The 14,385-nt window shown below is 37.4% G+C and overlaps 1 protein-coding gene across 1 annotated transcript in view; it reads right to left on the bottom strand.

Annotated features, from left to right (window-relative positions):
- Window positions 1-14,385, bottom strand: part of PRTFDC1 (phosphoribosyl transferase domain containing 1) — a 44,860-nt gene that overhangs the window by 18,631 nt on the left and 11,844 nt on the right. Inside the window, exon 4 of the mRNA XM_010023597.1 lies at window positions 819-884. Within this exon, the coding sequence (XP_010021899.1) occupies window positions 819-884 (66 nt within the window). The remainder of the gene's footprint in view (window positions 1-818; window positions 885-14,385) is intronic.

Raw genomic sequence — 14,385 nt, forward strand, 5'->3', positions numbered from 1 at the left:
TTCCATCTTTTTCTTGTGTGCTATAGTACAACAAAACAAATGAGTTTGCTGGTGCCACATTTGAGTGCTTTGAAGAAACTGGTATTATTTGGTGCCACCTAATAAAGGAGTAACTGCATGTGCAGAACAAACAACAAGGTTAAGTATTACGTTGCCTTAATGCAAAAGTAAAGAATCCATTTCTGACTGTTTTCCACATAAACCATTTGCCTAATGAAATTAGCCCTCCCTCCTCTTCACAGTACTGCTCTCTATTATCATGGTTGGATGGGAATAGCCTTTTCACTGACTCAAACCACTCACATTACCACAATGTTCAAGCATAGTGCAAAGCAAATCCAGTTATACAGCCAGCCTGATGTTGAAATAAGAAAAAATACCAACTGATGTTCTGAGTGAAAGGTTCCACAAGTGAACCTCATACAGCAGGCAAAACTGTATTAAACTCCTCATATGACGAATTCAACAGGGATACTCAACATGCAGTTTGCTGCAGGTACCCACTGAAGGCAGAAAAAACAAGGCTCCTAAACATAAACAAGTGCAGGGGAAGCATTCCAGCACAAATTTTGCCCACCATCTCAACGATGGTATGTGTATAACCATTGAGAAATCCCTGCACTAGCATGGAGGGGCTGCATTCTGACATTCTAGGCACCTGCAATCTGAAAACAATCATATTACAGCAATTTAACAGAGATTAATAAACATGTTTGATTCCAGTGTTAGTATCTGACAGTCCATGTGCAAAAGTACACAATTTTTCTCAAGTGTTTTTGGTGCATGTATTTTCTTTCTTAAATTTAAAATAAACAAACCTTCCCAGTCAGCTTTGAAAGATCATCTCCTCCCATTATCTGCATATCTTGCATAGACTGATCATTCTGAAAAAAAGAAAGACCAAACTTTGAAATTGAGTATAACAATATAAAACAAGAGTATAAACATGTTAACTTTTTTCAGATCTTTCACAGTCTTGGTTACCAATATTCTCTCATGCTCATTAGTATTAGTGCATGACAAAATCACACTCTCACTTGTTCCTGTGGCTTCTATCATCTTCCAGTTGTACTTAAGCTGATACCAAGCTCCAGGCTTTACTGAACTAGAAGAAGTTGCATCTTTCTTTTTAAAGTAAATTATGTTCCCTTGCTTGCTAGTTCTTATTATGACAAGTGTTGAATAACATACTTGTCCCTTTCACAAAAGGAGGACAGGAGCATTTCAACACTTGACCGAACACCTGTAAGCACATTCTTTTTTTGGAACAGTCTTTAGAAACACAGGCAAAATGTGCTTACATCTATCACTCACACAGAAAGCACAGCTATTTTTGAAGAAATTCACTCTGTATTTTTTCAGGGGAAAAAAGTTTTGCAAACATTATCCCTTGTTATCAGGAATAGTTTCAGTGTGCCATACCATTTCAAGAGTTTTGGTTTTGCTTTTTCAACTAACTCAAAGATAAAATCATTGAGATCAATTTCATAAAATAAAATACTGTCAATCGGGTCAAACTAAACACAACAGAATAGTATGCTTTGGTTTTCCTATTAGAAAAGTTTTGAGGTTTTTTCCTACAAAATCAGTAAAACAATTTTTTTTCTTTTTTTTTTTTTTAGCAGACATTTCTAGTTGAAATCCATTCTGATGGAAAATTCTCAACTAGCTCTAGTTCAAATTCATTATCAGCAGCACGCAAACTTAAGATCACACAAGGGAGACATAAGGAAGCCCTACTTTTAAGGGAAGAAAAAAGAGGCCTTAAGGAAGCTAGCAAGTTAAAAAATATACAGTCATGGCCAGGTTATACAAACTTTCCAGAGAAAGCAAGAGAAAAATTAAGTTAGTTAATGTGGGGTTTTGCCAAATTAGTGCATGTGCTAATCTAATCCCCCTACCCTCAGCGTTAGTCCAATTTTAATTACAGCTTCAGTACCGCATGACACTGTAGTTTACTAGTAACATCGGGAAGCTTTATCATTACAAACAACTGACAAACATGCAATACTTGAATTCTTTGCTTTTATTTCATCCAGTCCTCTGAATTCATTTTTTTTTCCACAAGTAGAGAACAGGACAGCAGGACTTACAAAGTTGGTGAGGATATACTGGGCTAAAAGTTTTATAGCTCTTCTTCTTTCTCTCAGAAAGCACCATCAGCAGAGGTAGCACACATGTGGGTGCCATGTGGCACAGTTACAGCTGCATGCCTGTGCAGATGGGATTTGCATCTGCCCATGCTCACAGCCCAGGTGGCAGAAGTTCAGGGACTTCCACGGCACCTTTGCAGCCACTTGATCATAAGTGATCTGACAACCCCATGAACTATTCGTGGTCCCCATGGGAATGGATTGCCTAAATTAATACATTCTTCCTGAGTACCTGTAAGTAAAGGTTGCAGAATTGCCCTGAGGACAATTTCTCCAGGTTTGCACACTGCAAACCCACCAAAAGGCTCCCCTTTCACTTAGACTCCACTCCCCCCAAAACTCTCACGCCACAGCTTTGTAAGAGGTCCTTAGACATCATTTCCCTAACAGACAGTTTTTAGACTTGCCTTCACTTTTTCTGCACCGGATCTAGGAGCTTTAGATCCTTTTCATGCTGCTCTGATTTGTTTCCTGGGAAACAAAGCTAGAGCACGAATGAAGGTTACATCCCATATGTTTTCTAATAGAAGTTTCAACATTTTTTGTAAAGAAAAACATAAAAAAATAATCCCAAACAACAAACAAAGCAACCAACTGATTTCCCCAGATTATTTGGAAACTAAAGAAAAAGTGGAGATAGAGAGGATTTTAAGTTCAGGCTTGAAAGCATAAGCCTTTTGTTGTAGAGCAAGATGGGTCACTCTTCAAAAATCAGGGACATGTTCAGGTCAAGACTATTCTAAGACTATAAAAAGCAGATAGTTTCTAACGTCTACCATGGCATGTGTAACCAAGGCACTGACAAAATATTTTTTCATTTCCAAATGAGAAAGTCTGGAATTTCACTAACAACAAACGCACAAGAATTACTGAAGAGGCAGTCTGCCCTTAGTTGCTAGTTGAAAAAGATAGGGGGGGAAAAAAAGATAACAGTGAGGAGCAATGATTAATGAATTTATTTATTTATAACTAAAAAAACCCCCTCTTTCAGCAGTCTTCACAGCAGCACTGTTTCCTTTGCATTTGGTATTTCTGGCTCCAGCTGAAAGGAAGATGCTGAAATAGCATCTTCATTGCTGGCAAGCAGTTAAGCAAACACAAAAGCCATTGAGAGCTGGGGGATCGCAGAGTCCTGTCAATCGCACATTCACATGTTGGCTGTTGTGACACCACTGCTCACAATTATGAAAATCCTTGTGTTCTGACTGGGAAATGATTGCTGCCAGAGGACAGGGCTGAGTATTCACTGTGCCTAAAAAACATATAGGAAAATGCAGCTCAGAACCTTCCTTGAAGGCAAGGTGCTTTCAAGAAATTTAAAGAAATTACCTGCATCATGCAGTAGAGCAATTCTCTTGGGGGGAAAAAAAAAATCAGATCATTGGTTTTAATGACATTTTTAACTATCTCTTCATTCATGAATTAACTCATATTGTAAAATATGTATCTGCAAACAGCAAGACTCAATACCACAATGTCACATTACCATAATCATATTGTTCATAATGTCCATGTTGTGGTTGCCATAGGAACCTCTCAATGCTTTTTTATGAGCTCTCAGTTTATAATCTCAAGATAACACTGCACTAAATGTTAAGTATAAAGTATGATAAATGTCAGGAAAGAAAAAAAATCTGTTTCATTCAGTACCAATTCCTGTCAGTTCAGAACTGTTTGTTTAATTTTCATGGACATTCAGAGCTTCCTTTTTCACCTTGGGAGTTATTCCCTACCTTGACAAAATTGATATGATTGGGTCTCCAGGACTTCTTAGAAGTGCAGAGACATGAATTAAAGGTTCACTTTCCATCACCCAAAGTTCTTCAGTACTTGCCTTCTAACCCTATCTAATCCCTAAACCCTATCAATACAATTTTTGTGCTTAAATGCTTGACACTAAATATAATGTCCCAGATAGAGACACTATCACAGACAAAATCACACTGTTTTGGTTAATGCAGCACAAAAGTTATTGCAGCTGTTTCTAACAAAAGACATGATGCATTCTGTTGCACCCCTACACCTCATCCCAAGCTATATTTAATACTGGGTTTTTTTCCTATGTTTAATAAATCTGCATTCTCCAGGATAAATCTCAGTTGTTTTTACCTGCTGTTATGCTTTTTCACCTGTTCATCTGTTTTATAATTGTATTTCATTCAGACCTTGTCGATGTACATCTTCAGGTCTGATGAATACTTGATGAATGAAAGCAAGAATGTTGCTATTTCCACCTCCATTTTTCATGGCATGCAAGATGAAACTTCGACTTTCTATGTTGATTGGAAATATAGATATTTAAATTCCATCTATACTAAGTCATGTCTTTTTAACTGGGTGGGGCACAGGATTATTACATCTCTTTTACATCTCCTGAGATCAGCACTTGGACATAGTTCAAGTTATAAGTGAAATGAGTTGGGTGGTCTCAGGAAAATTTATTATATACAGCATTGCTCATCTGAAAATTGCACCAAACTGTGAACATCTGTTACGCTTCTAAAGAAACAGAATCTGGGCTACATTAATACTGGGCTCAGGGAAACAAAGATTCTTTAATCATGGCAAAAAAAGAAGCTCTAGAATAACAAATTAAATGCGTAACTAAATTATAAAATATGGACATCAAGTCCTTATCAGATATCTAGTCACTATAGTCTGCAGAGTTCATATGGAATTTCTTTCAAAAACATGGTGATTGCCTTTTTCTCCCAAAATTCATTGTGGAAATTCTTAACAAAGAAGGATGTGACCATCAGGCCTCTTCTACTTTGCTTTTTACCACTGTGTCAGCAGGTGCGTCAACCTGAGGATTCCTGTAAGGATTGATCTCTCACTTTGCACCATGATTCCATCTCCTACAACTCAGTTTTCCAGGAAGGTTTTGGCCAAAAAGAGGTGACTGACAGACCATCACTTTCAGTTGTCTCTTAGAACCGCAAGCTGTTGAATACAGAGCATCTCTAAGGCCTGCCTTATCCTTCCTTAATGGCTAAGTGAAACGGTTTGGGCAGAATTACTACCTGTAAAGTTTCTGACTTCTACCCACAATTGGCAGAGTTTGAAAAGCAACAGTCAAGCATCATTTCACCAACAGGTTTCGTGCAATATGAAGCACCATTTCACCAATAGGTTTGGTGCAATATGTCCACTAAGGCAGAGTAGAGTTCAATCCCCACATTCATTCTGGCCTCACCTTTTTATTCTTCATTAGGACTGTCATTAACTGCACATGATCTTTGCTGCTTCTGTTCTCATAGGATGACCCATGGCCTTGAAAGAGCTTCATTAAAGGCAGGATTACTCTGTTCCTAATTTAGGTATCTGAAAGTTAAGCCACCTAAATCTATTCATCTTGGGCTCCCTCCATAATCAATGGAGAAAGCAAGATAGATCACATAAACCATCTATTTCACCATATCAGAAGTCTACAGCAAATAACTTACACCTACACATCTAACTGTGAGAAATCTGAAGTTAGGTGAGATAAATCCCATCTTAAAAGACATCAGTATTTTCTTCCTAAAAATCTCACTGAGCGCTCAGAAAGAAGTTATTTTCAATTGCATTTACCACAGGCACGTAAGAAGCAACATCCTGAACTATCCACTCAGGCTCTGTCTCACATAAACATTTAATGTAATTCTCTTTGGTACCACTCCAGGATAATTTGCTTGCATGTTTACTCACAGGATTAATTTTAATCTAAGTGAAATATAATTGAGGAGAGATTTCAAAAGATACAACCAATCTAATATTTTTCCCACTTGTGTCACACAAAAAAAAAACAAACAAAAAAACCGTCTTTGCAAAACATTACACTGGATGATTAATAGGGCTCTAAACTCTAACCTTCTTGAAGTAGAAATATAAATTTACTTATAGGATTTACCCACTGAACAATGAAGATAATTGGATTTCATGGTGTGGTTTTCATGATCATGAAGAATGGAGTCTCAACGAACCTCAATTAAACAATAACTCATATTTGATACTGGAGGAAGGATAGCAACTGAGTAGGCTACACTTACAGCAACTTTGAATGTGACCTGAACAAGCGCATTTCGAATGGCATTGAGGGAACAAGGTGGATGGCATTAAAGCCAAAGGGGAGAAGACATTTACCATGCTAATGAATGTTAAGGATTTGAACAAAATTCTTGGTAGTTCATACAGTAAAGAAAAGCTGAGACCTTGAACCATCATATGGACACAACTGAGTTATGAAATCGATATATATTTTCAGAGACATGGCTACAGTACACTGCTGCAACAGTAATTGAAAATGACAGAAAATCCAAGCAGCACAGTATACTCTGGCATACAAATTAACGCATACTACAGGTATGTTTTTCAGTGAAGGAAAAGGATAATGCTCAGATGAAAACAGAGCAGATATGACAAGAAAATACTTCCCAGGTAATATCTTCCAAAAATGAAACCACAGAAACAATATCTCTCACTTCAAAATAGAAAATTATTACTTCTATGTGACTTAGATGCAGCAAACTCATTCATAATTTAACCAAGTTTTCTGCCCTTAAAAAACAGCATTGCAAGAATTAATTGCAGGTCTTGGCAGAGTTTAGATAGATGTACCTGCAATTATAAAGACTTCTGCTTTCAAATTATAAACTGTTCAGTAGTTACGATATCTTCTGTTACATCACCAGGTTGGATGGTTGAAGATGTCCCTGCAGGGGGATTGTAACTAGATGATCTTTAAGGTCTCTTCCAACCCAAACCATCCTATGATTCTATAACCATGCTTTATCACCTCAGTCATGAACTAATAATTAAAATGAAAATTCTGACGTTCCAGTTTGGATGCTGACACCCTAGTATGAAACTTAACTGCTTTGCAGCCTGCCTCCTGAGAAGTACTCAATACATGAGTATGTTGGTCAGGGTAAGTGTCAGTATGGCATTTACATTATCTGTTAATGTATTTTGACTACTAGGTAAAGTCAAATAGATGTATAAAGTATAGGCTATGAAATTATCTTTAGTATAGCAGCAGCAGTAATAAGAACATTGATGGAGTGGTAATACATAAGATGCTGTACTTACAAGCAACATACACTTGAACTGATACCATTTTGGGTTTCATCTCTAAAGAGCAACAGCTAAGAAGAAAGAACTGCAAGAGTGTAGGTCAGAACAAGGACTGTCACGATTTTCATGGCAGGCAACCAGAAGGACTATCCAGGCTTAAGCAGCAACATTCAGTGGACAACTAGTAAAGTACTGTTAAGCTGGAGACTTGTGCCAAGGAATGAGAATGACATGAATCACTTCCCAACGAAGACTGGAAAGCATGCCTTCCCTTCACCAGAATCAAATGTATACCAATGGGCAGACTGCAATCTCCGGGGCACACCCACATTCAAAATAATCCAGTGCCAGGTCACTGATACATTTGTAAGAGGTGCTTTGAATACCTTGCAAACAAGCCAACAGTGCTGAACCAACTGGAACTAAAACACGTGGCATACACTCCCTGCCAAAACATCACCTATCCTGCAGGGATGGTAAAGGTACATTTGCACTGAAGGACTGATAGTTTTCTGAATCTCTGTTATCTCTACGGCTGTCCTCCTGAGCTGCTTGGTAACCTCATCATTGACTGCTGCACTGACATCTGCCTTACTGCTATTGCCAGGATAACCTGCTACAGTAAATTTTAAACTGGTCTAGGTATGTCTATTAGAGCTCTCATTACCACGGTGTAAGACATACTTCACTTCTTTATGGTTAGAACTACAGTATAATTTGAAGATACCTCTTAGTTTTTATTCTTTTTCTTCCTTGTTGTTATTCCTTAACTAAAAGCTCCATCACAAGGGTTTGGAAGTGCTTCAGATTCAGGCTAGTCTATCCAGTTCCAGGGAAGGCCAGAGTTCTACAATGAGGAAGTTGGCTTTGGACAGAGAAAGACAAACAGCAAACTTACTGACAGCAAGGTACTCCTTATCAGCTGACCTGTGGTAACACCTGTGTATGTTTCTTCCCTGCTGTAAAGGCAAGGCAGAACATTCAGCTTAACTCTCAGGGCAACGGTAAGTTATTAAACTTAATAAAGTGAATTGTTTACAATTATCTGTTCATACATTCAGTAATTTTTTGTGTGCTAGGACTCCTGCATGCCATCTCTGTACTTAACCCAAAGAAGGTAAAGTATCTTGAAATAGATGCTAGAAAATTCATCCCCTATAGGAGTTGCTTCCATGGAGATTCTCTGGTATCTAATGAAGTATAAATTGCCACTGAAGCTTTTCCCTTCCCAGACAAAACATCTGGAACTGATCTCTCTTGCGTGTACTCTCAAACATCAACAAAGGTGAACTCAATGCAATGTTAATGCAGTTAAGACAGGTTAATACAAATCATAACTGCAACTAAGAACATATTTGCTAGGAGTAAATATTAAAAGCTGTAAATGCTTTACAATCTTTTATTTTGCTGGAAGTATATGTTCAATACTGTCTTTCCACCTATTAGTAAGTTCTATAGGTATACAGAATAAAGATATTTCAAATATTGTCAAAGAAAATTTTCTAAACCCATGACTGCTTACATGATCTGGAATTTTATTGCTGGTAAAACTTTCCTTAAAAGCTCTGAACAGAGAATGATTTCAGTTTTATTGGCAGAAACATGAAGTAACTCCACAGGAAAAGAGCCAAACTGTTGTAAATTGAAGCAGAATTTAGACGAGTTAACTTGGCTAATAAGGATTATAGACAATAAATTATTCCATCTTTTCCTTTCTGGTTTAGCAATTCAGTTTTATGTATTTTCTTGGTATTGGTTCAATAGGTTATTTTGTTTAAGGATGAAGCAGCGAGATTGCAGCACCACATATAACCATATTGCACAAATAGTTCCTGTACACTTAAGATCAGCAAGAACTGACATCAAAAACATATGATAAAGAATGTTTTGAAATGTATACAAATCATAAACAAAATGTATCCTCAAAACTCTGGTTAGTTTCCACAGAGTGTAGTCTGAGGTTTCCTTGTACTCTGACTTCTTTTTGTCCTGTAAAATAATATTTATAACATAGAAATAAGACCTGCATATGTTCCAGGATGAGAAAAGGTACTAACAATTTTGTAGGACTGTTCAGTTGGATAAGGTGAGGTTCTGACCACATACTTCGTCTCCAAAAGTGGGAGGCAAATAAAAGTTAAAACTTATGGGCAAAAGAACAATTTTGGAAGTGTACTCTCCACAACTGCCATAATCCTACTCAGGTACTCATTCTAGACTGCCAGGAGGCATTACTAAGAGTGTCCACCTTTTGTGGTAATAATGTAATACAAGCCCATATTCTTGGAATAGGAGACTTGGGTTTCTTCTCTTCCTCAGTTGTCAGAAGACCACCATAAGCTAAAGAGTATAGGGAAAATCTTCCTTCTGCTACTATGCTATGGTAATGCAAAAATCATAAAGGACATCAAGCACACTGTTGCCAATTATCCTGGACTCAGCTAGGAAAAAGTTTGGGTTCAAGCCCACATTAACTGGAGTATGTGTCTTTTACTCAATTATTGTTTAGAATTAAATGCATGAACATTACAGCAGCGGAACTAGAAGTTGTGTTTTCCAACACTGACCGAGGGTCTCAGCATGTTAGCTGGAACACTTCTAGATCTGTACATACCATCCTACCCCATTTTTTTAATTGTATTGTAAAGTAAGAAACAAAGGTAAATCCACATTGTGAAATATCATACAGTGAAATCTGTAGCTCCATACCAAACCCCCTGTCCCTTGGGGGGTTCTGCAAGCACAAGAGAAAACAGCTTTCTCTAGACTAAGCACAAAGTACTAACCTTCTGACCCTCACTATCAGCAGTTCCCAGGATCTGTTGATAAAAGGAAGGTAGGAGAAGGATCTTCAAATTTGTCAAACAGCCACAGGCAGAGAAAACAGATAGATAGGTGTAAGCAAATTCACCAAAGATGAGACTGATAAAAATCTCAAACACTTAGTCCCTTCCAGCAATCTGGAGTCTAGTGTATCACTGACTCACAGCTCAGTAGCGCTCTCTTTCATACTACTATGATTAGTCCCTTGGCTAATGACAACTTGGAAACTTTTGACAACACACATATCCTTTGTCAGTTTTCTTGCAAGGTTATTTTATTCTTCTCTATTTAAATATTCTAACTTCTGTCTAGCAAATGAGGAGGGAAAATAATTTTGCATTCATCACACAGATAAGCCCTGAAATAATACAGTACTTCTTGTTACTGCTGTATTCCTTTAAAGTAACCTTTTTGGTTTATGCCTTACAGCACCCCTGGGGTGTGGCACTGCATGAACATTGCACATGCTATGATCTGTTTTAAGAAACAGCAGTTAAGAGATGCCAGTAAAAGAGAGTCATAGAATTCCTTGGGAAAATTAAAACCCTCCAGCTTATTTTAATTAATTTTGCACCATTTCAGATCTTAATATAAAAAAACATACACAAAATGGTATTATTAGCACCCAAACAAGTAATCAAGGTGATATTTTTTCCAATGCATAAACATGTCATGGTACTTTCAAACTCATCAGATCTTATTTGTACGACAGGATTAATAATCATGATGTTCTGGGCCTTTCTGACACGTAAGAGCCTACCTCCTTGTCACTAAAAATCTGGGAAGCAGACTGAAAACACAGACTGCAGTCTCTCCTAATGATGACATACAGTATTGCTGCAAATGTCATAATTTAGTAGTAGCTTGCTGTATTTTTGGTGGAATATGAAACAAAAGAGTTTACTAAGACTAAACTTCCATTTTTTAGGTTTTGTAACAAGCCACTGCTTTACAACAAATATTAGATCCAGGGGAACTTTAGAATCTAATTCTTTGAAGATAGGACCTCTTGAAGGCTTTTAATGAAATCACTTGATGCTTTGAATCTGTTCTAAGACTGACCAATTTTAAAAACATCCATGGTCTCAAATGCTAAGATGTTCCAGAAACCTGGATTGCTTAAAAATGACAAAGATTTAAGCTCACCAAAAAAAAAAACCAAAAACAAACAAACAAACAAAAAAACAACAAAAAAACACCAACCAAAACAAACAAAAAAACTTAAGAAAAATTAACTTCAAATCTAAAACTCCATTTATCCATAGTAGCTGTACCCTCTGCTGTAACCTGAAACATTTATCTCAAATTGGAAAACATTTTTCAAAAGAAAACATTACAGCTTGTTAGAAAAATGTGACCCTTGGGGAGACAAATTTCTCCAGAAAGATTAGAAAATACCTCTTGTGGAGTTTGCATTACATCTGAAGTCCAGAATAACAGAGTACCAAACCACAATACAGGAAAACTATAAAATGTTTTTGGTTAGAGAAAAGAATTCCACAGCTAAAAATCATAAATCAGTATAAAGGAAGGTAATACCTAAGCAGGGAAGAACAGATAAAATAAGTATCTTGACAAGGCAAGTAATTACTTGCTTTAATATGCCCCATAAATGCCTTAAACCAATATTTTGATACTGCTGCCGAGCTGTAGCACAGCTCAGTACCACTCTGCCTTCACTGCCACATCTGTTCTCATTCTGTCCCCATGGCAATCAGGCTCCTTCCTACTCAGTTCTCCCCCGGCTGAGCTGTTTGGTTCCCCCAAATCTTTTATATGTGAGTCACTGAAACACTTACTCATACTTACAAAAAATCACTAAGAATTCAGATGGTGCTAACATATTTAAGTGGTGTGTAGGTGTGTTATCTGATGCATACAGTTACAGAGATCATCCCTCTATGAGTAAGTTTTATATTATAGATAAACTTGATAAACTGACTGTACGATCAGTTTATTATGACCTTTCCTGAACTATGCCCACAGATTAACGCCTACTTGTATTATTAGTAACACTGCAAGCCCCTAAGGAGTGTCCAACACGAAAATACATTTTAATTAAAATAATTTAAACTAGAAACACCTTCTTCCTTCTTACACTCAAGACAGCCTTGAGTAAGTGATGAATATAAGTTCTGATATCTCATAACTCTGCCATCACACCAAATGGAAGCTGCAGATGCCTAGAAAGGAAAGCATCTGTCTCAAGACCTGAGAAGTTTCACAACACAATTTTAAGGTCACATTTTATTACATATAGTACAGCCTTCTTCAGTTTGCCTTAGAACATTATGAAAAGTAGGTTAGTTCACAAAAATAACAAGGGTTTGAAATATCCATGCTCCCTCTGATATCTCTAAGCAGCATCTCTCAGGTAAAGAAGTGGGGAGTCTGAGGCTTGCACACTTGGTAACGAGGATCCCTTGACTATGGGCAGCCTTCTTTTTCCAGCAAGAGCTGTGCTCACTAAAGAAGTTACTGCCCACAAGCTGTCCCCAGCTGCTTAGAAGTCTCCCTCCGGCAGAGGCTACTGGCAGGCTGAGATGCATGTGTGCATCTGGGTCAGTAAAAATGAGTCCAGCAAGCTGGAGTTGTTGAAATAGAAAATCCCTCCTAACTGGTATCATGTGGGTTTAGACAGGTTAGGAAATGCTCAGAAGCAGCTGACCTGGGCAGTGTGACTGGCCGGAAGGCACTGCAGTTGCTGAGCAATGAACTGGAGACTGTCATTGTTCCAGCCAGTACAGGTGCAATCAGAAAAGAGACCCACTTCCTAAACTATCTGTACCTGATGTACAGATGAATCTTGCAGGAGAGTTTATTCTAAAGTTGCCTGAATGGTGCTGTTAATTTAAAAACACCAGCCACAATTTAACCAATGAGACTGATGTTCTTCTCATTACATTTTTGTAAATGTCTTTTAAAAAGTCACAAGCTAGTTGCAAGAATAAGCTTTTGGGAAGACTTCCTCTACTAACACATTTTCAGCTATTTCTCTGAAAAGCTTTAGTGTCTCTAAGGCTGACATTTTGCAGTAAGACACTGCTGCATGTAGAAGTGGTTTTAGTTTCTTTCATGAAAAATATTCTGAAGTCTTAACACTTGGAAAATGAACATTAGCACACAGTTAGGACTATGATTTGTAGTATCTCCAAACATTCTATCCACACAAAATATGATCTGCTTCCACAGTTCCTCACCTTCTTAACCATCTCAGGCCTTATTAAGTTTCAGTAAATAACTGAAGCATCAGAGATACAGAGATATCACCAGTGCCTGCTTATGTCTTTGTATCTTTCGCTTGCAACAGTAGAAGGCCTTTTACTCCTTTTAGCAGGTATGAGCATTTCACAGAGCTTTCACTCAAAAAGATACTACTACATAATGAGACAAATGCCATTTTGTCCACTCACAGTCATGGAAAAGTACACAGAGATAAAATCCCTTTGGCAATTCTAGACCCACATCTTTAGCTTGCCCATAAGATACCTGTTTGGCAGCACTACCTACGATCACTAGAAGACATTTCTCAGAAGAGCACTAAGGTCACTTTAAGGTCTATATCCTTGACACTGGTAGCTTCTGTGGCTAAATGAATGTTATGTTTTTGTTGCACATTAGCTTTGAAAAGTATATCATGCTGCAAAATTGTCTGTACAGGTGTTTATTGTCTACAGTGCAAAGTACAAACCATGTATCTGAAAAAGCTTAAAGAGTATATTTCAGTTTTTGAACACCTAGTACAAACACAACCTCTCTGTAAACTAAATAAACAAGATGTATTTTGCCTACACCAAAGATATTTATTTGCATGTCAAATTGATATTTCACAGCTAATTTGGAGTTCAATCCTGTGAATTTATTGCAGAATTTGGCCTTAAAGTTGATAGGAATTCATTCTACCAGAGAGGTTCCAATTTGTAGTTCTTTCACGGCTACTCAACAGCAAGAAAAGGTGACATGGTCATCGGGTACACTGTACACATGAAGCAAAATAAAGGGACCTCACAACCTGCCCAAGAAAAAACCTGTTAAGTACAAAAGCAAATGTGGATTCTCTTTCATCTCAGGACATGCATTTTTCTTATGAGATCTTAAGTTGTGTTTTCAAGACACACAGGCATGGAGATAAACAATCATTGTGACACTGCTGTAGAGTCTGGGTAGAGATATGAATCATTAAATGCAAGCAACACAGTTGTTTCTTTTGTGCTGTTAAATGAATAAAATCATTTGGGGGTCAGGGTTACAACATACTGTTTTCAGATGTAAAGTTCACACTGACCTTAAAAAAACAAGTTCCTTAGAGGAAACTTCTACTGAAAAAACCCAGATTATTATAAGAAGCAGGAAT

Source organism: Nestor notabilis, unplaced genomic scaffold, assembly GCF_000696875.1.
Source record: "Nestor notabilis isolate BGI_N333 unplaced genomic scaffold, ASM69687v1 scaffold13771, whole genome shotgun sequence".
Lineage (NCBI taxonomy): Eukaryota > Metazoa > Chordata > Aves > Psittaciformes > Psittacidae > Nestor > Nestor notabilis.